The sequence below is a fragment of the Anticarsia gemmatalis genome, chromosome 20 (genome assembly GCF_050436995.1).
Source record: "Anticarsia gemmatalis isolate Benzon Research Colony breed Stoneville strain chromosome 20, ilAntGemm2 primary, whole genome shotgun sequence".
Taxonomy (NCBI): Eukaryota; Metazoa; Arthropoda; class Insecta; order Lepidoptera; family Erebidae; genus Anticarsia; species Anticarsia gemmatalis.
The window spans coordinates 7,680,564-7,707,697 of record NC_134764.1 but is presented as its reverse complement, the minus strand read 5'-3'; the positions used below and the strand labels follow the sequence as shown (position 1 = coordinate 7,707,697).

At 32.5% G+C, this 27,134-nt stretch overlaps 1 protein-coding gene across 1 annotated transcript; it reads right to left on the bottom strand.

Moving 5' to 3' along the window:
• Nucleotides 1-213: 213 nt before the first annotated feature.
• On the bottom strand, nucleotides 214-23,376 carry fabp (fatty acid binding protein). Its single transcript, XM_076127659.1, has 4 exons — nucleotides 23,203-23,376; nucleotides 1,700-1,866; nucleotides 912-1,022; nucleotides 214-480 (listed from the first exon to the last, which is right to left on the bottom strand). Exons 1-4 carry the CDS (start codon nucleotides 23,270-23,272, stop codon nucleotides 430-432), a joined length of 399 nt encoding a protein of 132 aa, XP_075983774.1. The 5' UTR covers nucleotides 23,273-23,376; the 3' UTR covers nucleotides 214-429.
• Nucleotides 23,377-27,134: the final 3,758 nt, after the last annotated feature.

Sequence of the window (27,134 nt, the reverse complement as noted above, 5' to 3'; positions counted from 1 at the left end):
GCTTTGAAATTTGGCAGTAAACCGAACAATTCAAAATTGTATTGACGGCGAAGGAAAATATGTCTAGAAATCATACAGGCTCTATTTTCGAAACCATGGTAGCTTCAGTAAGGTAAATAGAGAATATCTTTGCCTTTATCCAGCATTATAAGTAGACACCATAATTTTCCTAGATGTACTGCAAAGAGGAAATAAGGAATAAAACCAACAAACTACAAAAACCGTTTTATTAAATATGCACTGAAAAACTTATACAACAGTTGAAGAGACCAAGCTACGCTCGCGTATAACTGGCAATACAAATACACTGAAAGTAGAAAAATAACCTTTATTTCATGCGTTTACGAACCAAACTCGTGTACTAGACTAAATAAACATAATTTATATGTATAATATATAGTTGTGCTGTAGATAGCAGTCTTGTGGAGTTTATTGGACCTTGTACACTCGGGTGCAAGTCACGTCTTTTGCGGTCATCACCTGAAACACGAGAGATAGTTAGTCACTTTAGTATTTATTTAAAGAAGTAAAAGTCCAGGTTGGAGGGCACAAAAAGACACGAAAAAAGAAATGTACGCAAGGTTTATCTCTGAAGGCCTGATTCCTAATTGCTACAGTGCGGAAAACTTGGATGAGTCCTTAATTTAATATGCGTCAAAAGAAATAACTTCAACAAGGAATTTAAAGGAGTGTGGGGATCGAATAGGAAACGGCCGAGGATTGCGCCCAATGGAGAAGATTTTTAAAATTTTTGCCAAAAATTGGGACAATAGATACAAAAAACAAATCAAAATACCTTTACCAGACATCAACTACACAAGAATCTCGTCCATCACCATATTTCTAGTTCCATTACCCTATATTATCCATTTAGAGTTCAAAAGTGAGATGAACATAGTTTGTGTACTCACAGCCTTCATCTCCTCAGGTCCGAATTCTCTGACGTAGGTGACCTCCAGGCCGTCGGGGGCCTTCTGCACCTGCTTCAGGGTGGAGCCCTCGAAGGTGCACACCGACTTCACCTGTAAATAACAATCGCAAAACATTTAGCAACTTGAAAAAGCGAAAAAACACCTTTTTCTTCCATCAAATTAATCACGAATTCCGCGGTTTTAAATAAATAAAACTACATTCTGATTTGCCATTATTTTTTGTGATATGCAAATAGTCTAACAGATATTATGCAATTTTTCCTTTATGATAAACTGCTGCTTAACTTTACGACTTGACCAGATTTCAATCCAAGAGCTATAAAGTCAAATAGTGTAACAATGAACCGCAGTGTTCGCAAGTTGTTAAATAGAAGAATAGAATAGAACCAGCTGCGCTCACCGGTCGACCAACTAGTAGGTATGTAAATCTGCAAGTAAAAGAAACCTTGGCGCGGTCATTCTATAGATGGGTGACCGCATAGTGGTATTCGAACTGAACGTCTCTATGCTTCAGCCTGGTCAAAGGCCTTTGGGCGGCGTGAACAACTTTGACACTAGGTTGACCACTAACTATACAATAACCATCTTATTCATAAAAATATATGAAGTTATAAAAGGCTTATAAAGAGCTTTGTTTCTTTTACTCTTTAGCGAAATGAAAAAGAGAAAACATATTATAGTAGCTTTTTGACTAAAATAGGTTTATAGTGTGTTTATGAATTAGAGGCGTAAGAATACAAGAAGAAGAATAGAATTTGGTTCCTCACCTTAGCGCCATCAGCTCTGTCCTCATCGAACTCCTCGCCCTCCTTGAACTTCATCTCGGTGGTCTTGAAGGTGGAGGAGGTGACCAGGTTGTAGGTGTCGCCTTCCTTCTTCAGCTCCACGGTGGGGGTCACCGCGTTGGCGGCCTTACGGGTGATCAGGCCCACGCCTTGGGACAAGAAAATATATTGGTTAGAGAGAGAACACACAGATTATAGCATTTCTATATTATAAAGAGTGAACGGCAATTTGACGAGTTTGTATGTAGGTTTTTATCTTCGAAACCATTAGACGTAGGTACTCTAAAGATCCTTCAAATATTTGTAAGATACAATGTATCAGACTATTGGCCCGCTCTGGCTTTGTCCGTGATGGCTTTAGGGATTTATACACTAAAACATTTCTCGAGAATCACTAACTATAGTAAAACTGCTAGAAAATCCGTTCTGTATACATATATTTTGAGTTTATCGCTTATACACAGACGCGACGAGGAATCTTTGTTTTATATTACGTAGTGGTGAATATTAAGTAAAATACAGGAAAAATTGCTTATCCAGGTAAAACATGGGCCGTTTTTACCTTAAACCGTATTTCTATTCCTATAGAACGCTTAAGAAATAAATAAATATTATTTATACTATATAAACGAAATTGCAGTCAATTGCAATGATTCCGAAACAGAGCTGATACCTCAATTATAACATGAATACTATCAATTTAGATCTCGCGATAATATCAGACTATCAGATATATAAATAGTCTACTAACTGCTGCAATATAAGTAACAAACAAGTGCAATTACAAGCGAGTTATACAGGTTTAGATACATACGTATGATCACTAACTGCATCTTTGCAGCCATGCATGAAGCTATCGGTTCAGAATTCATTCATTCTGTTATAGATCGATAACATTTTTATTTATAACCAGGGTGATATGGTTTTAAGTACTTTTAACATCAGATTAATATTAGATGTCTTCAACATTCATAAACATCATAAAATCTCTTTGGCTTGAAGAATCACAAATGAGTACACGGTTCATTAGGTTTCTTTTGTGAGCTCGTGAGGTACCCAAATATCGAGCTTTTTTGTGTAGAGAAAAGATTTTATTACAAGTTCATACATACTATAATACGAAAAGACTTTTTCCTCGACCTTATAATTCACAAATTTTCTATAAAATTTCAAAGAAATTAATTAATCAATAATTTTGCTTAAAGGTAAGAACTACAACGCTATCGCTTCAGCAGTTTTGGGGTTCATCGTAAGTTGGCAGACTGGGCGGAGGACTTTGATTTTTAATGGTATTAATTGTATCCTTACTTAAAAATAAACAGTAATAAATTGAATACTTAGGAAATACGTAAAAGCCCATACCCAAAGTCTTCATGAAATCATCAAAGTTCTCTGTAGACGCTAATTTGTATTTCTTTCCTACAAACTGGAACATTGTAACTTTTTTCTTATTTATTTATATTATCTAGGAATGAAAACAACGCACAGGTCTGACGTTGACAGTACAATAAAGTCTTGTGTCAGTGAAATGCACTGTATTTTTTTTCTACTTTTTGATTAATGTACAAAAAGGAGAAAAGTATATGACCTTTTCTTGTCTATTCTAATGAAGAAATAGAAGGTTGATCAAGGTTGCAAGGGATTGTTCTTTAGTCTCTGCCTACCCGTTTGGGAAAAGGTGTGATTTTTTGTATTCAAGTACGCAACAATGTAAAGGAAGACCGTTATATTGTATAATTATAAGTATTAAAGGCTTTTTCTCATAAATAAAATGACAGTAATTTTTAGCATCGATTCGAAAAATAAGATTTAATTATCTATTTTTGAGATTATCCGATATTAAACAAACCATTTTCCAAGTCTAGAATTATAAATTCTTAATGCATCATACGATTGAATGCAATCTTAATTAATATACACCATACTTTTTACCGAGAACATAGAAATATGCAATTAACGTCTAAACTGTATAAAGTATCGGGATGTTTTTGCTCACAATAAACTAGATTAATATTGCAGGCATGCGAAGTCCCGTTGTTCTGTATCGGACTTATAGTGACCCGTTACCAATAATATGGGACTATAGCTTATAAGACTATATGAATGAGTGCTACTTTTGCTTGAAAGGAAGTTTTATAGAAATAGTAAATCAGATATGATTGGAAGACGGTGTGTGGTTTGGTTTTTCATTGATTTTCTGTTTGATAACTTATATCTTTGTCTTATGTGTAGTTAGTTAGTTAGTAAATTAAGGGATTTCTTTGTGAGATTTGTGACAACGAAATAAAATAAAACGAAGCACTATTTTTAAAGTCGTTTAGAATAATAAAGAAATTGGGCGTTTATAAAAATGATTTGTAACTATGTCGGGAAGAAATAAATCTTTTCATATTCATTTTTTTTTTGTCTTCCTCGGTATCTTTCAGACTAGCTATCCAGCACTTATCCATTACTTATAGTTCTTATCGTAACTTCGTACCCTTAGTAACATGGAGCAAGATAATATCAAAAACCTAATTAATTAGGAAAATACCAGTGTCTTCAACAGGAAATAGAAATCTAAAATGCAAGTGTCTTGTTAAAATTCTTCAATGTGGTCTTAGACCTTATTACTGGGCGATGTGCGGGGAGTTTTTATCGGGACACGAGTATGTAGGCATGTGTCATATACCTTAGGTACTAACTATAGTGCATTCCTAACATGATTTAATCAATGTTTAAGTCATTCATCAATAATTTTTACTGCTAATATTTTTCCCGTGCAAAGGCCGATAGCTAAGTTTTGGGGCTAAAAGGTATAGAATTTTTTGAATAAATAAGTATTCATTCAGTTTGATTTGAACTTAAGTACCTATTAATTATAGTAATTGTTTACCGTTCAATCACTCATTTGATAATTTACCTCAGTTTGAACTTGTGATAACCTTTGTATGCCAAGATATATTATACTTATACTTTGTATATTTATAACAGAAATCACCTTTATTACTGTATTTTACCAGTGTTTTGTTACTTTGTTTATTCGTCGTATTTAACAATTTTTTTAATGAAAGTTAACCTGCACACTACATTGATGTTTGTATTGTTTTAAAGCTATCAATGTCATTATAACATTGTTCTTTAAGGTTTCCTTGATACAGGTCCTCCTAGTGAGGAAACCAATAGATAGGAAGTCTTAAGATGTAACTAGTTTTATATAAAATTATTTCACCAAGTGATGTTTATGATTCAACAGTTAGTTTAATTATTCTAATCATTGTGTTTTATTTTATGTACAATAAATATTTCTTTCTTTCTTTCTTATTTTTTTGCTCCGAAAAGTGTGAGCTAGCTCTCGCGTTTTCATGAAAACAGAATTGTATACCGGATCGCCTTAATTAGATGTCGTTTAAAGAAATAAGTAATATAAACAACTTATTCATTCATTAAGGTATAAAAAAAAATTGTAGCCGATGCTTTATACTAATAATACCTTTCTCAGAATTACCACATCAGGTCACCGTCATGCGAGTATGTGACCCATGTTTCCGAGATAACACAAACAGACATACACACAGTGAAATGATTCACACAAGGTCATAACTATAGGTATGCTAAGCTTATCGGCTTAGGTATTAACTTTTATCTAACGGCTAAAGTCTAGATATACTAATCTAGGTTTTTATCATTTGTTAGAATTTTCGGCTTTGCCTGTGATGGATTAGTTTTAGCCCACCTGTAGATTAAAACACGAAGTTTCGTAATATTTATTTTTTTGATAAACACGCCCATTTTAGTTTGAAAAATATGAGACTTTTGCACTATGTGTTGATGTAGTAAAAATAAATAATTATAGGAATTAATGATGTTTTCCCTATTCTTGCTTTATTTATTTATAGTTCAATCTCACAGTTAATTGTAAATGCAAATTAAAAGCTTAGTATTGTTACCCGTACTTATTTATTAAAGCAACATGTAAACTGAAAACAATGCTATAAAATATGATAATAATCAGACATAATATTTCATTTTATTACACAGTTAATTAAAAAGTTTCACTAGTGGCGATTGGTGTCGCCTGAAAACCTAGGTTTCTAGGTTACTATCTCTACCTATTAACATCAAAATTTAAGGTCAGACTTTTCAATGGAATGGAACCTATTATTTCCTGTTAACGTGCCTAGTGGTGGAATAAGTACCAACGATTTTATAAACGTTTTATCCACCGAATAGCATAAAACGTGTTCAAAGTAAGCTCTAAGTGTAAGTAATTCTAAACGAACACACGGTTTCAATATAAGCCATGCCTTTTATGGTGTCCCTATAGACTCGGCCGCTCCAGGCACTGGAATGTGCACGTTCAGGAACGCGGGCACTTCACAGTTACGACCATAGACTATACACTACCTCTATCTACTCTCTGCCAGTCTAGCCACCCACGTAGACTTCCCGCCAATTTAAAGGATCCCGTTTCAAATTCCTAACTATATAATCTAGATTCGGATTACAAAAGTTGGTAGGTAGGTAGGTATGTTCCTTCTAAACTTTGCGGCATTTTATTTTTTTTAAGCTTTTCTTTGCTAGACTGACTAGACATCACGCGTTCTATGAATCATTAGATAATCACCTAAAGACTAACCGTGACGAAAGTTGCTTAACCTTGCTAATTATGCGCCGGTCAATGAGCCTACGCATTGAATTTTTTTACTAATTAAAGTCCTAAAGACAAAAGCATTATTCAAAAATAACGTAGATAAAAAGTTCTAACTTCCTTTTCACAAACATAATGACAGAGTAAAAATCGGTCACTGTAAAAATCAGTCGCATGTTCTGGACCGAGCCATCTCATGCCGCCAATTATTATCAACACGCACAGATGAATCGATAAACAATTCTGCTCTCCTATTGGTTGAATTGTGGGAGCGGCGCGTCGCCATTGGTCATACGATGTGGTGTGACGTCAAGGCCGACGACCTTTATATTGGCGCAATTTTTCAATTTAGAACACATTGACGGAGGAAAGTTTTTGTCAATCAAATAACCATTTGTTTGAATTATAGAGAAGCACTTATCGATCATAGATATCAACTCGACTAGAATAGGATGATGAATGTGGTTTCCTTTGCCCATCTTTGCCATTTAAAACGATTATTTTCTGCGCGTTTTTTATGCGCCTTGAAAAGCAGTATGGAGCCTAAATAAAAAAGATTAAAAAAAAGGTAATTTGAAACAAAGGATAGTCTTAAAAGCTATGCAGAAGAAAACTAAGTAAAAGTTTCGTAAAATGATCTGAAATGCTGAAGACTTACTACATATTCTAATATTTATTTTATAACGTGTCAATTTTATCAGTCAGTATAGTTTGTACAGGGTAAATATTTGATGAATTCATATTCAGTCAATATGTCGGCCTATAGTCGAGCCCCTATTATTAGCTTATCAACTGTACTGATACCAATAACTAATAATACATTATTGATATTTGTATAACGTGAAGGTAGGGCTGAAAATATATTATTAAGTGAGTTCATGGAATTAATAAATACCTTTTTACAATTAGTCTTACAATAATAGTAAAGGCTTGAAAAATTCGCAGTTTTTCATTCCAATACTTAAATTTTTTTTTGCTTATTATGATTTTCTACGCAAGCTATTTCTAAAGTCATATAACTTAATTCGGGGATTAATTTTGTCAGATTCTTTATAGAATATTGTTTAGGAGATGTTACTTTATGAAAAATTTTTCTCGATGAATGTGATGGAAAAGTCATTACTTAGACGTAGGTATCATACACAACCATTAATGTACACAAATCTTCTCAAATAATAACTAAGTTCTTTATCTCCTAACTATCTTTATTATCTAGTTGTCAGTTGCAAATAGCTGTTCCATATTCTATTCATAACTATGAATAAATCATTCTAGTCTAGAAGTCTAGAAATAAGTCTACATAAAACAAAATGGCGTTACCACAGAGAATAAACTTTACTACTTAGGTCATTATTTAAGGAATAATGCGGTATTTTGTTTTGCAGGAAAAATTATGTAGGTAAGTAAGATGTTAGCAGGAATTCTTATTTATTTCCTTTTAATTATGTTATGAAGGGTTTGTTTATTTGTTCAGTTAGGTATGGAACTCTTACACGGCCGTTAATTGCTTTTTGTGATAAGAAAACTCAAGTTTCAAAATAAATGCAATAATTTACGTTGTATGTGGTCTCGATGAATCATTATTTATTTACGATGGAATTCAGTATTTTAAGTCCGATATTCTTTATTTTAGACTATGGCTGTTCCACGACAGGACAAGAGTCTCCCTCTGAACGAGGGAGCCATATTTATTGTAAAAAATAATTAATAGGTACTTATAGAATCTATTCAATCATAAATATAGAAAATTGCTTATAGCGGTCTTTGTTACATGAATCACGAAACGTGTTTCTTACAGCAGAAACAACCCATAAATACGTAAAATCTATTGAAATATAAAGAAAACATCGCAAAAAATTGTCTCAAACACAGTTTAAAAAGGTCTTCTACAACTGAAACATATATTTCATAAAAGAAAATCGTTCACCGCCCACTTCTCGTGTGAAGTTGCGTGACATAAATAGATCATTCATTCCGTTCATTTGTTCAGTATAAATATACCGGCGTTAAGAGTGAATGTCAGATTACAGAGCGGGTTCAATGTCCACCTTTATCATTGCGAGATAAAAATGAGAGATGCATTCTAAAGTTTGTTACAGATATGCAGATGTGTTACAGAAGTCGTTTATTTAGCCTTTTATGATGCTTAGTAAATGAGGATTGAGTTATTTGCAAGGTTAACCGTGTATTGGTTTAAAAATGAACGTTTGTTGTTTTAAAAAAGAAGCACTATGATTTAAAACTTTACTCTAGTATTGCAAATGTTTTAGTGTAAAAACCTACAGTAATTAGTAATCGTATATTTTTTATATTTATAAAGAAAGCTTTACACATAGTGAAAAGTGGGGTATTTTGAAATGTTGACTGTCATCATTATACTCGAAGTATGTAAAGAACGCAGTTGTAACCACACTACAGGTTTTTCTGTGTGGAAAGCATTAATGTCAACAGAATAGTCACCTAAATAATTAATTATACATAGATAGCTGAATGACGATTTCAAGACTGGGCTCCAAGAAGCTTCAAAAGCGACCGTTTTTGTCATCAGACATCGCCATTTGTCGCTAAGACCGGATTTGATCGAAGGTCAAACAGGATCCAATTAAGACATGGTTTTCTTTGAATCCCTTCGAAAAGGATCGTTACTTCTTTAGATTTGACTAACTGTTCCTGGCGACTCCGCTCGCGTAAAAAGATTTCCCGGAGTAAAAATGTTTGTAGGCGTTAATACAAGTTATAAAACTACATAGGTATCTGTATCTAAAATTCATTTTAAGATATTATAATATGTTCAGTAGTATTTGCCTAAGAGAGTAACAAAAACAAAAGAACATCAATCTTCACGAACTTTCGTATTTTGAAATATTTATAGGATTAGGATGTCCAAAAATATTATGTTTATAATAAATGACCTGATATTAATCGCAAGTCATTTTATTGTCACTTCATCGATAAAAGTGCACCGATACTTAATCTCAAAGAGATTATCAAATCGATTATCTTTTCATAATCGACTTTCAGAATTTTGCGATTAACGTTAATGATGACATGAAAAGTATAATAATAAATTTATATTATATCATAATGATATCAATTAATTACCTACAAGATTGGATTAGTATCAGGATATAGGTATTATAGCATAATTTTATCAGTCATTCCCGGAATGGGAGTGGATTCTTCAACTCACGTAATCTATAGTCTCTGCCCATTTTTATTTGTTCCTCTTTCACGCAAAATGTACCGAATTCATTTTGATGAAATCTTCCACCCAGATAGATTTAACCATAGATTACACACACAAACGTTTAGTTTTTACCCCGGAAAATCTGTCCAATTAGACGAAGTCAGGGGCAGAAGCTAGGATAAAGATGAATGCCTTCTGGAAAGTTATGTACGATAGTTATATACATTAAGCTTATAATAGGTATTACAACGGTCATACGGGTTTAACTGCTTCAGAACTTAATGCAGCTTAATTTTAATTTCACAAAAAACACATTTTAATAGGTTAAAATATACTTTGTATAAAACAAAATAATAAACTGATTACTTCTAATTTTCAAGATTTGTTTGTCATAAATATAATAAACGTGTGAGTTTTACATAAATAACAAAACAATGATATTTCAATGAATGTGTCTCTCACGGCTAAACGCTTTAGTTAAATTACAGTATGTATGTGCTGATACATGATTATGTACTTTATACTGGTATTATACTAACTATTACGGCGTAATGATCTGTCGACCGGTCTTCAAAGATAATGATGCTGTGACATGGCTTACAAGAAAAGACGGTTTAACTAAGTTTAGATATTTGAGATTAAAGATTGAGATAAAAATAACTTTTACAATTTTTGTAGGTTAGGTTATGCTTTAAGATAATGTTAGGAGTCAATTTGTCGTCTAGCCGTGTGGCTTAACAATAAGTCAGAGGGCTTAAATATAAGTCGAAGGGCTCAAAAATATGCCGTACGTCCTTCTAGTCTTCTTGGTGAAGTTCTTTAAAGTAGGTCTCTCACTCAACTGGAAAACGAAGTAACTTTTTATCTGACATCGAAACAGACTCCGAAACCTCGAAACAATAATGACAGTAAACTAAGAAATCAGTATTTTAATGTATATGCCATTAACTTCTGAAGTCTGGCTCTAAATGACATAAAATATATTAAGAAGACAGCTGCAAATTATACTATTTAATTCCAACATACTAAATAACTAAACGTTGCAATACAGTATTTGGTTTTCCTTTACCTACCAACGATTAGTCATAATCAAAACAAAAAACACATTTATAAGTAAATAATCATGCATTTTACTTAATTCTAAGTATCAGAGTCCTTCCCCAGTCACAATAATATATGAACAGTGAACTTTGTAACTTGAACGTGGTACAATGTATTTGCATACAATGTCAAAGAGTACAGACTTATAAAATATGTTTTATTTTACAATTCGCAGTTCTAACCTTCTTTTGTTTTAATCTCGGAACTGAAGGATTGGTTTTCTTTTTCTATTAATCGCAAAAAATGTTGCCAGTAATTTATTGTTGAAATTCATTTTTTTGGTGGTCACTCTGATCAATGTGTTAAAAGAAGAACAAGTGCCAGGTTTATGTGGTGAACGTTTGACAGTTGTTTTAGAGATTACTAATTACTAGGACAGATAGAGACAAATAAGATTAGTATCGAAAGGAAAAATAAAAATAAAAATATACATTTTCTTGCACAGAGTAATAAAATTATAACTAACGTTCATTCTCATGTTATTCATTTTCAAATATTTTACTGCAAGAGTCAAAAGACTCATCAATTATTCTTATTCAAATTAATATTTGGGAATCATACTCAGTCAAAACATATTATAACATTAGTTAAATATTGTTCTTAAACGCAAAAATAAGAACCTTGTCTTTTTTATCATTGTCCATTACAACGACGACAAACTAAAAAACAGATATTAATGACATATTGAAGTAAATAAACTACTAAATTACATACTCGTGGATCGTTAATTCGATTACACAAAATTATTTTTTACAACCATTCGATTTGCTTCGGTAATTTGAGAGTCACTTTTGGTCACTGGCTGGGAATTTGTGCTTGTTCATAATTCATATATCATATCTTGAATCTGAAAGTCTGCCTATTTCGCTTTGACATCTTAACCACAAGACCATTTACCATGAATATTAGTCGAAGATCCGAAATCAAACATAGGTACAGTACAGAGTAGAATTAGGGAATGGAATTTGACAGGAGTAAAACCGCATGGGTCAGCTAGTTACAAAAACGCCGCAAGGCCAATAATAGGATAATGAGGTGTATCATTGACACGCACAGGAGTCTACGACCGTAATTAATTGACTGATTTGACCATTCGTAAGTCTTTTATACTTCAAACAGTGTTCCTAAGTTCTTATGACACGCGAGCATTTTTTATAACTATGAGTCTCAAGCAGAAGTCTTTTATTAAAAGATTTTGAAGTGATAAATAACTAAGAATACTTAAAAACTCCTCCGAGAACGAACGTTTTTAAGTGCAATCGCACCTAAGAAATAAGTACGACTTAATCTAACCAAACAAACTAGAAGATGGTTATCTGCAATCATTGTTATCTGATACTCAAGTGCAAATATACCTCCACCTATCATTTAATACATAGTTGCAACGCAGTAAATTACATAAAACATTCAATAAATCTGTACATTACAAATGTCAAGTTCAACTGACAGATAGTGTTGTAGCTAACTGCGCGTAGGCACACGCCGACTGCATCCGTTCATCTGACTAACGCAAAGGAAACGTACGTCCAGCCTATTGCCATCAATTGATCCCTGAATCGCGAGATCTTAATCTTTTGTGACTCAACATCACATGATGCGGATATGAAATTCTAAAGATCAATTTATGGCTGATGGAAATATAAAAGGTTCCTGAGAACGGAATGGACAGCTTTAGGTGATGAGTATCACCTCTGTACGACCTTTTCAAAGACGAACTAATGACTAGAGTCATAGTGTCAAAGCGTTTAAAACCATAATCCACGTTCAATGATAATTGTCAATTGTATGGCGTCTACAATTAAATCTTAATTTACTTCACAATTAGTTTTGTCTATTTGCCGTGTGATGTATTAGTAGATAAAGTAGTATGAAGTACAATGTCGGAATAACAACAAAGTAAAGTTTACTCAGAAAAGGCGGGGTAGATAGTGACAAATTACGGCTAAAAATATAAGGCCATTTTACCTGTGTGTTAGTGACTCATCCAAGTATTGGAATTGGGAGTCATTAGGTGAACAATCCTGACACTACCGGTACAAAATATTGCCTAGAACTTAAAAACATTGGACAAATGGCTTAGGAACTAAGTATTTTAATTCGTTTTATCAAGGTCTTAAGAAAACATTTCTTTTTCATCAATCTAACGACGATATTCAGCGCAAAGATCGCTTCATTTCGCTTTTTGCCAAAATCCGTATCAAATGTACCTTTCTGCTTTGCAGTTTCAAAAACACATCAGCGTTTATCATTTCCAAAGAATTTTCATACCAATAATAATGTTTGAATCACCTGGCATTGTGGGTTGACAGGTGTAAAATAGATATAATTTAGATATGACAAACAGCAAAATAGCAGTAACAAATATGACAAGACCTTTGCCAAAGAAGCACATTCCTATTCTATGAGTAGCGAAGGGTGGGCTTGTTAGAGAGCTTTTGATCTGGAAATGCCGTTATGTGGGCAGCAACTAGATAACGAGGTGTGCATTCTTGATCCAGTTGCACTCAATAGCTAGCTGAAAGGTAAGTTGTCTATAGTGCTTTGTTTGGAAGTAGGTGGTTGTTATTTGGCGTGGTTAGAAGCGAAGAATTGAGAAGTAAACTAAACTTTTGTAGAGGCTTGAATGCCTTTGAATTTTACAACGAATTTTACTTTTATAGAATGAAAGGTTTATCGGTATACTGTTAGAAAGGGTCTGGTATTTCAATCTGCGTGAGTATTGGTTAGGTTTTTAGGTCCTAACTCCTAGTGGTCAATATTCGTACAAGTGTTTAAAGACGGAGCCCTGCGGGTTCACCGGCACGGATTCAGTGAAGTAAAGTATAATTTGCCATCTCAACCATCATCAAACCAAGTCTCAACATCTATAACATTATATGAAAATCTGTTCGCAGTAACTTTGCATACATTAACAAGGTTTTATTGTGCGAAATTACATTCAATTCACCGAGCAGCTCCGTCATTCTGTGCGAGTAACTGACAGTACATGATTTAGTACCAATCATCCAATATATCTCAACAACGGCTCATGGAAACAGCCGTGACACATGGCCCCACTTCAATAAAGCAACAAAATCAATACTTAAATAGAAAACGGAACTCTTGCATATAAAATGACGAGTACAGACCGTCTGGTATCACATTGGCCACAATTGGTGCTGATTGTTGTCCATTTGACGACAATTGGCCGGCACTCGGCTCGGCCAATAGACTGTTAATCGGTAAACTATGCCGGGATATTCTCATGCGATCTTCCTAATTAATTAAAAGGATATTTTTGTTGCGGGTGGTGTATTGAAATCTTTGAAACCTTTGTAAGGTTGTTAAGAAAAAATATATTATTGGCCACAGGACGTAATAAAGTTCCTTTTTTCTTTTGTCAAGTTTTATTCAATCGGTCCAAACTCAGGCAAATATTGGAGAATTCTAATGAAGAGAACATTTTTTTTATTAACTACTTATGTTGTTAATATGTTTTTCTCTGTTTCATCGTTTGTATAACCTTTATATAATAAATCAAATCTCTTATACAAATAAATCAGTAAGTAGTTAATTTTGGTTCATAAAGACAAACATTTTCTTATTTTGTTTGGATATCTTTTTCTCCAACTTATTCAAAAACACAGACTCGCTATTTAAATCAGTGTACCCGCATTCGTAAATTAAATTGAATATAAAATAGTTCTGAGATTTTGAATGACGCACGAGAATGAATGGTTAACAAGATTTTCATTCACTACCCGCATGATTTTATCATGGGTTAATCAAAGTTAAATTGAAGTGTCGGCGTGTCAATACATTTCTAATAGATGAAAATACATGAATGACTATTGAAATAGGCAGACATATTTGATAATTTTTCTTATTGACTGTGTTATATCTGGTAAATTTTCTCATTGACTGTATTTGTGAACTAGGGACAGTGTATGCAACTGTAAATTACGGGTCCTGGGAATCGATATCGGATCTATAGGTATATATTTTAGCGTTAGTTTATCTATTCAATAGCGTTTAAGCTAATATAAAATGAATAAACAGTTTGAATACCGCTAAATGTACTTCAACGGGCAAAAATGGTATTGAGATTCTTATTAGCCCAGAGTTTAAAAACAAAAGTTTAATAGCCCAGTATATTACAATAGGCTCGCCGCTATTTGATGGGGATAACATCATAAATTTTATGTCGAAATGTGGCTTTATATACACCTCTCCTTACACCTCGGGCATAAAAGGAGTGAGATAAAAAAAACCTTGTTTAAGTTTAAATATTTAACTAAGTATGCCTTTTGGAAAATCGTACAGAATGTTTAAGATTGTGCATCTCAACTTGTCGTCTCTTCGTTCGACGTTTGCGTGAACGTGCATTGACACAAAGTCTGTATGTAACGTAATATTGACCACAACGTTTTATATGTCTCCAATAATATTGTTTTGCGACTAATATCAATTGTCAGTCGTTACTTGTTATTATGTTCGATGTTCGTTGCTATGCTAAAGTTTTATTCATTATGTTTTAAACAATATTTCTGTATCAAATCAATGCAGTTCATTATGCTCATTTATTTAGTTGTTAATAAACAGTTTTAATTAAACTTGATAAAAAATAACGAATAAAAAAAATATTTTAAAACATGTTTTTGTTTTTGTTTTAATCAGTTATGTCACAGCGAAATAAGGTTATTATAGAACATAATTATGTACTGAATAACTTTAGTAACATTTCAGTCTAAGAAAGCTAAACAACAAACTTATTTTCGTAATATTCCCGCAATATATTTTCACAAATTTCTCCACGCGAACAGAATACTAAATCAATCGGGTGCGTGACGGGAATTAACTAAGAAATCTTTGAGAAAATCTACCTATTTCTGCCACGGTCGAAAACTAGGGATTAAGTTTGATCCAAAATTCCGTCGTTACACAACATTCTGGAGGATTTACTGATTATTTGTTGCAATAAACTCGATAAGTAAGCACTGATAATGTTCGATATGAAATTATTTATAGCTTTGAGTAAATATTAATAATACTCGTTACTAAGCCGTCTAGACTTCAGCCTTACTACAGTGTACTTCAAATATACGTAATAATTTATACTTCAAATATTGCTTATGTAACATGAATTAGCATCTACTATCGTTACCTCAGAAATTTCCGATCGAATATGTTTCGATTCGTACTTCCTACTTATATCATAAATGGGAAAGTTCGTTTGTATGTATAATAACCTACTTTACTTTTTCTCATTAATGCAAAATAGATAAATGAATCTTGGAAATTTGAATAAGATTTTTTTTATTTCACGTTAACGAATTAGGGCAAGAGTTACGTTTCAGATAAGTTTCAGCAAGTTTTTTTTTATTAGCCCTTTATGTGTCCCACAGCTAAACAAGGCTTTCCGTTTTCTTTCACCTAGTAAATACCTAATGGATCGTATAATACAAGAATCAAAAGAATAACATTATTAATGAACGTATAAGAAAATCATATTGCAAATAACAATCACAGTAATTAGTGTTCATGTTTGTTAATGTAACCGCAAGGTGTGTTTAATTAGTATTGGACGTCATTAACGCGAAAAGTCTACAGCGACAACCATAGGAAAGAATTATAGTCACTAACATATACGTTTTCGTACAATTATTGTATTTGTCAAAGCGTTTATTCTCATTTTCTATCAAAACGGCTTAGCTGATTTGGATAAGATTTGGTAAAGTGGTAGATTACATCTCCAAAGACGGTATATAATATTCTTTTTCGTATGTATTTGAGGTAATCGCTCCTATAATTTCAAACAAAAAAACAGTACTATCAAAAAACTGGCACATATTTCAACGAAATGTCACAAATAAATTAGTTTCTACTTTAATGATACATTTTCATATTTACGTCTGGCCTGCATTTAACAAAATCAATGCTGCCGTAGTGTAAATAGTCATTGGCAAGTATCCGAGTACAAGTCAAAGTCCGCCTAAGTCCAAGGCTAGAACGTTAAATCTAATCTATTGTAGTTTTTTTGCTTTATTCGTAATAGTGTTAGTTTTTTTCACGTCTCGTTTACAACAGACTGGGTGACGACGGTTCAAATTGGAATGTGGAGCAAAAAGTTATAACGTGCTGAAAACCTGAAATGGTTTTTGCTTGTTGGATTTGAATTTCAGTTACTTTGTCGCTATCTAACATAGACCTGAATTAAAGAATCCTACTAATATTATAAATGCGAAAGTTTATGAGGAAGGGTGTTTGTTACTGTTACATGAAAGAAATACCTGGACAGATTTTTATGAAATTTGGTACGCTAATAGATTATAAGTAGTCTTAATTAACGCATAGAATTTTACCCCAGGAAATCTTTTCACGATGACAAAGTCGTGGACAGAAGCTGGTATGATTTGTATGAATGTCAATTTGACTGTTCAAAATATTGTAACTTTTGTTGTTCTCTGTAAAAATAATTTATCGAAAAGATTTTAAAGTCATAATTATAATGATAAACGCAGAGTATAAAGTCCATGAAATATGTAAATTATTAAATACATTATATTGAGCTGTCATAGTTGAACACTTAATTAATTATATTACTTAAGCAGTTTATTGTAATTCCTTTTACGATTTCATAACCATGACATTTGGTTCCAATCGCCAAAATTTGGCCGATATTTAGCTTCTACTACGAATACTGAGAAATAAAGAACTAAAATCCCATTAAAAAACATAGGTCCAATGATTAAAAAACGAAGTATCTAAAGTAAATAAACATTTTTTACTCATTCAGCCATTTCGATATGGTAATTTAACGGTTTAACACTTAATCTACAATTACCGGATTTTGAAAAAAAGTACCCACCAAAGACATGTTTTATTTTTTTATTTCCGCTGCAAGGAGTCTTTGTAGTAGTTTTTATATTAAAAATAAATATACTTATCGATCTATTAACACACGCGAACAGACTCGCATAAATTATTCAAAATTAAGGAATTCTAATAAGTTTTTTATGTAGGTAAGTCATTCACCTTATTCTATGTTTTGAATGAATCTTTTTTTTATGTAAAATCCTAGGTTCTCATAAAATCCCGTTGTAGATATTCTAATTTGGATCATTTCAATGCAGATTTATTTTATCAAGGTCGACCGGTTTTTAAAAATAAATGGAACTACCTTAAAGGCCTAAGTTTCTTTGGTAGTCAAGAAAGTTTTTTTTTAACTAATGAAAATTCATCAAAATATTTGTTTTCTCGTTTATTAACCACCTCGTTCCTATTCCAAAAAAAAGTGCATTACAGTTTCATTTAGGTTAGCTGTCATTTTGAGTGAAACGAAAAAAAGTAATGAGCAAATCAAAGACAATGCCCACTTTTTTTAAAATTTTACTATAAAAAGATTAATAAAAATAACCTTCAGATAAAAAACCAACTCAATTAATGTCAAAAGAATTAAAAAAGTAATAAAGAGGTCTTTATCAATTAAAATTATTAGTACAAGGAACCATTGTACGAGATAAACTTATAGCAGGTGATAAATATTATAAGTTTTTCAGTAAATAATAAGTTCGTTTATGTATTTATCAGCTAATACATTTTATGAGGTTTATCAGGAATTCGTGACTCAGTGAGTTATCTTAGAGTCATAGTCCATCGTTGACACACGTATTGAAATATGTGGGGTCTTTGAATTAATGCGAAATTAGTACTAGTTTATGCACGCGGCTTTGCTTGCTATTTTATCTTAAGTAGATTACGAATTTCTTTGAAATAAAATGTATCACCATGTCAAACTATATAGCCGTAAAAGAAAAACGAAATCGTTTATATCCTGATAATATTTTTAATGCGATAGTTAGTGGGGATGGATAAAATATTTATTACTCTTTAACCCAAAACATACTGAAAGAATTTTCCTGTGGAACGACTGTAACATACAGGCAGACAGAATTTTCACCCTTGAAAATGTTAGAAGCTAGCGATCATAAAAGTATGGATTTTTTGTATTTTTTTTTTATATACAGGAAATGACTAATCGCAATGTGTTGCGAAAATATCTAATCAGAAATATTAAGTTGTAATGCTTGTATTACATTTGAAATTGTAATGATAAACCCCTAATAACATTAAGAATACGCATACGATAAAATCTATCAAACAATTGTATAAAAAACGTTTTTAAATCAATTAATAAAAATCGACTAATTACGAACGATTCTTAATAAAATAGATCTTGGAAGAACTAAAAGCAGTATTCAGTTTATCCACTGTTAAGAATCAAGTAAGTTCCGGTAGATAGTTTCCTATGAATATTTATTTATTTAACGCTTCCTGCAATTCATTGCATAATGGCAGACCTAACGCTATAGGAATTTTCTACCAGGCAACTTTAGCAGTATAGAAAATAACTTAGGAAACTAAATAGAAACTAGTTACATTAATATTAAGAAAAGGCAATTTCAGCAACCCAGGGCGCCGGCATTATCTATCACCGCGCCAATTTTTTACCTAATTGGTTAAGCCGTTTTCACATGTTAGAAAAACAAACATATCAGACATTCATGTGTGTAATATCAGCATGATTATACAACTATGTCACTTATCACGAAAAATGGCTGAACATTTTTATATGCACACAGAATCTAACTCTAATTTAGACTTAAATAACCTTTTATCTAGAAAAATCTTTACAAAGTCACGGTCCAAAGCTAGTTATATAATTGAATATAATACATTTTTTTATATAACAACAGTAATACATACAAACAGTAGTTAATAGAATGATGAACTCTCCTCATAAAAAAGATTGTGGGTAGTCGTATATTATTCTATACGTACCATACGTGGGTTGAATAAAATATGTTAGTTATTATCTTTGAGCTCTAAATGTGTGGTCTAGAATATTATAGGAAGCTAGAGCTAGCATACTTTGCTTTATCTCTATACCTAGGTAAACAAAAAAAGGTATTGAGGCTCCAGAAATATTAAATTTTGATATTTAATTTGGATAAGTGTCGATTAGCTTATCAGCAGAAATATCTAAGTATCAGTACTTATCCAACTTAAGGGTACTAAACACGACAAAAATGAAAGGTATACGAATTGTAAAAATGACAATGTTTCCTTACTTCGTTTTAGTAAAAATGTAATGTGAAATTTCACGTGGAACCACCTGAGCCAATCTCAATAAATTTGACTAGTGAATATATCGGGAAAGGATATGTGCTACTATTAAAAAAATATTACGTGGATGGAGCCACGAGCATGTGTTAGTGTATTTCCAATTGTATTTAGTTGCGCAGTTTTTATTCATAAAATATCTTGAGATGACAGATATAAGCTTATCTCGAGATAGAAATTATTATCAGATAAAAATGTCCCCATGACCTCTGCGCTAAAAATAGACTTGAAATATTCTCATGGTCAAATGACTCATGGCTTTGGAAAAGAAGGTGTAACTATCATCGCAATTGTTTAAACATTGTCAAAAAGAATAATGTGGCTTTTTAATATTTATAACAAATCTTTAGTCCTGTAGATGATTTAAGTAAGTAAGTACTTACTAAGTCTGCGCTAGGTCTGCCCCATTTCTTTCAATCCTCCCAAAGTCTTTGCATCATCATATCATTGAAAAGACTTCAGAAATTTACTTAAGAATTAAATTAAAAAGCATTGGAAAATTTCCAGACCCTATCTTTGTAAAGGCTTATAAAAAAGAAATATCGCGACGAATTAAGATCTTCCTCCTTTTTTTTATGTCGGTTAAAAATCATCACATATCATTCTCGTCCTGTTTCGAAATTGTCCTTCTGTAAGTTTCCATTAAGTATTGATTTATGTTCATCATTCAAGGTACATATACGTGACCGCTACGAAAAAAATATACTAATTGGAAAGCTCCATCATTAGTGGCTTACTGATAAAATCGTGTATTACAGAAACATTAGAATAACTTTATCGAATATGTGGCCTTTACATAGCGTGTTCTAGACCCATTACTGAACAAACATCCATATAATCTATAAACTTATTGTTATTTTATTGTTCTCAATAATACCTCGGATAGCATATCTAATATAATAAAACATAACTACATAATATTATTTTGTAATCTTACTGATTGGTCAAATTCAACGTGTGGAAAATTATATTTTCTATATGACAAGTAGGTACTCTTTGGGATTGACCTAACTTTTTTATTAGAGGCCATTTTCCCAAATTTCCTGTGATTGTTTGCTTTGACAATCTAAAAAGGTGTAGTTTTCTATTGGTAAAGTGATTTTAAAATCAATAGCTAGCTGTAGTTTCGGCGATAATCTTCCACGAAAAGCTATAATTTTCCTATTTTATTCTTACTTCTTACTATTAAAAACGATAGTTGTATGTTTGTTACTCAATCACATCAAAACTACTGAACTTATCATAATGAAGTTTAGTACACAGATAGTTTAAAATTTGGAATAGCACAAGATATTTTTAATCTGGGATTATTTTTTCACGCAGGCTGGGCAGGCACTAGTACTCTATAATATAGCGGTAAATATGTAGTTTCATACATATTTCCATGAATTACTGTCGCCCTATATTTAGGCCTATTGTAATGAGTTGCTGTTGTTGCCGATTACTATGATTATTCTGCAAACAATAGTCTACTGATAATGATCGAACCAGCTTTTGTCACCCCTTCCGGAGGGAGGGAAAGAGGGTGGTAATTATATAAATACCAATGAGAGTAATTAGTATGAATAAGCTACAATTAAATTAATAAAGACCATGGCGTAGATTTAGGGATAACGGTATATAAAAAGTTAAGAAAAGTTACGTTGCGATCCTAGTTAAGTAACTCTAGAGTCTGTTGTTTTTTTAACGATTTTAAGTGAGAACTCTTATAATTATTATTTCTAAAATGTTTTGACTACTGGTTGACTAGAGGAGATAGGATCGTAGAGTTCTGAAAAAAAGAACATAATTATTCTAAATCTAATTTATAGTATTTTTTCTAGTCTCGAAAAATGAGATTCAGGTAAGATTGTTAAACTGATGTGTCACTAAATCGAAGTTCGATTTAACTGATAAATGTTATTCAGCTGAACATTAGTTAGGAATAAGGGTAGGTTAACGACGGTCCAAGTAGGTTAGCAATAGCATAATAAATGTGTGATGACGTAATAGTATGTGTGAATAGTTGTTCTATATTCACAACCCACCCCTATTAGAACAGCGCAGTAGGACTAACATTAAGTCGGCATCGATTCGTTCTCTTAACAGAAAAGTTTTCCTATGCGTACGCATCTGGCGAGAAAATGACATTTTCCGCGTGGAAAGGTTTTCTTAGGTGAAGGTAATCTTATATTTTTAATATCTATCGAAATAATAGTTTCTACAAACCATTGTTTAGCTGAGTATAAAAGATGATATTTTGAAAGACCGGAAAAAGAGGACCATTTCAATGACTATTGATGAAGAAACTACGAACCTTTAATAATTTATTTATTGCTAGCGGACCTGGCAGACATTTCTGACCGCACCCGAGACCTGCCCGATACTTTTTACAATTTACATACACAAATCCTTAACATGTTATACATTAATATCAATACCTTTCCCGGGAAATATAGCTCTATCGATTGTCGAAAACCGCAAGATAATCCGTATATATTATATATAGCAGATGTCGTGTTTATCGCGAAAGGCGGCGAGGGTACTTTAAAAAACCTTAAAGCTGCTAATATTTTGGGATTAAGCCTGTAACCTACAAAGGATGATGCAGAAATGACTATCAAACATTGAACGAATGACCACTTTTTTCAGTTTCCGATCTAGTTTAAAATAAATTGTCACGTATTTTAGTGCAAAATATAATACTCATTGTGACCAGCATCAGGCCATTGTTAGCTCAAGGTTTTAGCACAATGCTTTATATTTTAACACAAAATAACAACATACATAATATCTACAATACAATATATGAAACTATGCTTTATTGCGGCTATATACTTTCCCGGAAAACTTGAACAAATACATAAAGTAAAAGTTAATTGTGAGGAAAAAAAAGACGCCTGAAGTCATTAACTCAATAATATTTCGTATTTCACATTCGTAATATCAAGACGTAATTGTAAAATAAATTAAATTGCCTTGTTTTTATTATATTAGGTCTTGTAAGAAATCAACGCAAGAAAATTGCTACTACGTTACAGCAGGCTTTCAATTACTATTCCGTAAAAAAATTAACAAAATTTGTTATTTATGCCGTAAATTATATTGAAATTTTCATAAATTCTTTATAAATGCAAATTCTTATAAAATCAAAGTATGTAAGTGGGTATATGAAGAGTTTCTCTTTTCCATTAGGAAGGTAGGCGTATAAAATCCACGCAATACGATTTGAAAAGGTTAAATTAACCTCAAGATTACCGTGAAAGATAAAACTAAGCACATAAAACGTCTGAATATAAAAATATCCAAGTAAAATAAGTGCAAAAAGGTGTCCGCTTGCCGCGGCATGGTTAGCTCGCCGGCCGGCATCCGACATTGATTTTTTCCTAGAACATTACAATGATATTACTGTACAAACACACTTACCGATGATCTTCATGAATTCGTCGAAGTTCTCCGACGATACCATCTTGTATTTCTTGCCAACGAACTCCATTTTTTAAATATAAAAAATACTTTTAGTTAGAGTATAAAAATATGTGAGCTTGTGCTACCGGTCGGCACGAGAATGAATAAAGGCGGCAAACGATTTAGCTGCTCGACTCGCGCATGCGTCAACGAACGAATGATATTGAATGAACGGAACGAATGATGTGACTGAACTGCGTTGACCTTGACATCGGTTTTATAGTCTGTATCGAGGAGTACTGTGGGAGAGGGGCGGGGCCCTGTTGAACATATTTCGACCCCTGATTTTGTTTGTTTGGTAAATTGGATGTCCTATTATGTTTTCATAACAGAATATTACATGTCTTTATCGTCTTGATTAAATAACATAGATTGCAGAACATTATATGGGATAACTTGCGATATTTGCAAAGCATTCGCTCTCTAGAAACTGGATTTTAACCCCTTGGGATCTTGCTAACGCATTGTATAGCAGTTATTATCTGCTATCCTTCTCTAACGTGAGAATTTTAGCAGCTCTCTCTCTTTCTATTATTGGTATTGAATAGCCCCTATAATTTTAGTTGCCGGATGAAGCTATTTTGTGCCCAACAATGATTTCTTTAGTGAAGTTGAGGACTTTAATTCTTTTTTTGTCACATCAAATTGAGAGTAATGTAATTTAAAGAGAAACATGGGTAACTTACTAATGGATTCACGTGGGAAAAAGTTCTTACATTTGATTAAATATAAGCAAATAAAATGCCTAATTGGAACACCATGACGCCCTTAGCAATTATTTTCTGAGGCGGTGTATAGTAAACTTCATGCTCAAGATTATTTTATTATGATTGTATGTTCAATTATTTTGCAACCATGGAATACGACAATTTAATTAAATAACAAAATAAATAACTAAGATTGATTGTAATAAAGTAGGTTTTGTAATTTGTTGTAAGTTTCAAGAGCATTTAAAACTTCAATCGGAGAAGCGCCTTATAATAAAGTGAAGGCAAGGTTTTGTATAATCACAACTGGCTATTACTTTAGTCGTTGTACCCGTCTTTATACATTCATAAATAAAATCACGCTATTTTTCCATATGGGTAAGCAGAGACCAAAGAAAAAAATAATAAGGAATAGATAAGTCTTTTTCTTTTACGTATACTACCTATAGTGCAAAATGTACTCTACCTTTCGGGAAAGTGACAAAGTAGGTAATCCATCACACACTATAATAATATGAGGATTCATTTTCTTGTCAGATATTTTACATAATATGAGACTTTTAATTATATCTCGCGAATAAAGTATATAACAAAGACGGAAAATGGAGGCTTTAACGAAAAAAAAACTGTTATTTCGATGCCTTAAGGAGTTTAGAAAATGAGAAAGGGAGATTCAATGTGACTTAAAATTCTAAAATAAATATTTATAACGGAGCAAAGTCTAAGAAAATCCGGTATTTGTTTGTTGCTCATGTGTTTACTTAATTATTTATTACATTATAACTTTAGTTTATACTTTAACAGTAAAGGAAAACGCTTCAGCAAGCCTCGCAACCTTGAGTTTTCTATACAGCTCTTGAAGAGATACAAAGTCCCCAACCCGCACTTAACCAACGCAGTATTACGAGACTTCGGTACTTTAATATAAAGAGGAGATATTTTTAGATTAAGAAAGTCCCAAGTCCCTATCGTTAATATTTTTCTACATATTTTGTATACATTTATCTTATCTCATATTATCTACATTTATCTTTATTATTTATATACAGGAAATAATATATTATGTTGCTTAATCAGGAAATCGAATACGAATACGTATAGGTAGGTAGGTACTATCTTGAATTAGTATACGTGAAAGTATAATATGACTTTTAATTGACATTTGAGTCTTTAAATATAAGCATTTCTTTATAAACCAAGCATTTTTAGAAGTATTTCTGTATAAAATATTCACTTGAACATTAATATCAGAAGGTTACACAAACGTAGTTTTGTTAAATATCAATTCGATTATTTGACCTTTAAGAGAGAATCGCAAAATTTTACGATCTGGAATTCATCAATAAAGAGACCATTGTCACGTGTACAAGTCTGAGACGAGACATTCGTATTTGGAGGCGGAGGCTGGATGTTTTACCTAGTGCTTGAGAGTACCATTGTGGTGAGAGGAGAATCTGAAGAGGAAGGAGAGAAAGAGGTTCTGCGATACCAAACCTAGCTACTTCCAGGGTGTGCCGCGGGGAAGCTTCTATCATGAACCCTAAAGTAAAGTGTATTTGTAACATTACTCCTATTTCCTAATTAGTAAAGACTGTCAAGGTGCGAAAATTTTTGGGTTGAGACATTGCTAATTTACGTGAACTTAGTTTTGCTTATTCTAGCTAGAATGTAATTATCCATGCGATATTCAATCGAAAATGGTTCAGCAGTTAGACCGATAAACCTTCGACATACATTTGATTGACACTAGAAAGCCTTGATCACTTAAATTCACAGTTAGTAGGTGTGACGCGGAAAAGTAAAAAAAAACTATTGTGAAAGAGTTTTTCTGTAGGAAAAAGATACCAAGATTAATTGGTTAAGTAATGATGTTTTTATGATTGTTTTTTTTAACTAATAGATAAATATTAGTTTTCTCTAGAAAAGTGCATTGCAATAAGATTCATTATGTTCGGGAGGTAAAGTCTTCAATCCACAATTGGCCAGCATAGTGGACTCAAGGCCTAATCCTTCCTTTACTCCATAAGTACACCCTGGATCAGCAGTGGAACAGTAAAGGATTAAAAAAATGATGTAAAGAAAGACGTATTACATGCATCAATGACATTTCAAATTAATGTGTACCTTAGAAATAATCTCTTATTCTGGCGATAAAGGAAAACTTCTTTATAACGTTTTGTTGAAAGCATACAAATTGCTCGGATCGGAAATTGAAACTGACACCTTGTCATCATTGGTCTTAAATGGTCTTACACATTACTGGGCAGATCACAGAGGCTATTTTCAGAATATTTATTCAGAATATTATTTTACGAGATATATTTATTTTTCAGTTGTTATGAACCTAACGGCATTTATTAAACAAGCAAGTAAGTACTATACTACTAAGTTACCATAATTTAGAGATCAATGACATTTCTTCATCTTATGAAAATAAAATACTAACAAGATTCTTTGAGTACCTTCGTACAGCTTCATAATAATAAACTTATATGATAACCACACTATGCGCTCGTATAAACACAGATGTACCATCATGTCGTCCACAGACCAAGATAACAATATATACTTAAATATATATAACGTATATTATATGTATATATCTATAGCGTAATCTGTAATTCTGTATACATTGTGTATACGCCTGCATGTTGTATTTAATCTTAAATAAGGGGAGGTTACACTGGCACGACTTTGACGCGGAAAAAATTCGCATGAAATTCTGCGCTTATATGTAATAAATTCTTCTGAAAATGAATTTCCTGTTTCAGGGTACTGTTTAAGAGGTATATATCTATGTGTAATTTGCAGTTTAGGCCAGTGTTTAATTACTTTAAACACTGTATTGCCTCTTTACTTCACGAAAATGGCCGCCGCAATATTATTGCATAGAATAACAAATAGTGTGTGTTAGCAGCCAAGGGCTTAATTTTGAGGTCAATTGAGGTTTGCAAATCTAGTAATTCAACAATAACTGAGACCTGTAATATGGTAATTGGCCGTAAATATCATTCAACTTGTTGTTGAAATCAGGCAGCTAGTGAGAATTTATGCAATCCTGAAGATTTAAGGCAGACTTTAACCGGCATTAACATATTAAACACTACTAGTTTATTAGACTACACTACCGTACGACCTATAATTATTAATTCATCTAGAATGCAAAGGTTACGTCATAATAAT

Coding starts and splice junctions, on each gene's coding strand:
- fabp (XM_076127659.1), bottom strand. CDS start 23,272: ATGGAGTTCGTTGGCAAGAAATACAAGATGGTATCGTCGGAGAACTTC. Junction 1,867..23,202: donor CGAATTCATGAAGATCATCG/GTAAGTGTGTTT, acceptor TCTTGTCCCAAG/GCGTGGGCCTGATCACCCGT. Junction 481..911: donor GACCTGAGGAGATGAAGGCT/GTGAGTACACAA, acceptor CTCGTGTTTCAG/GTGATGACCGCAAAAGACGT.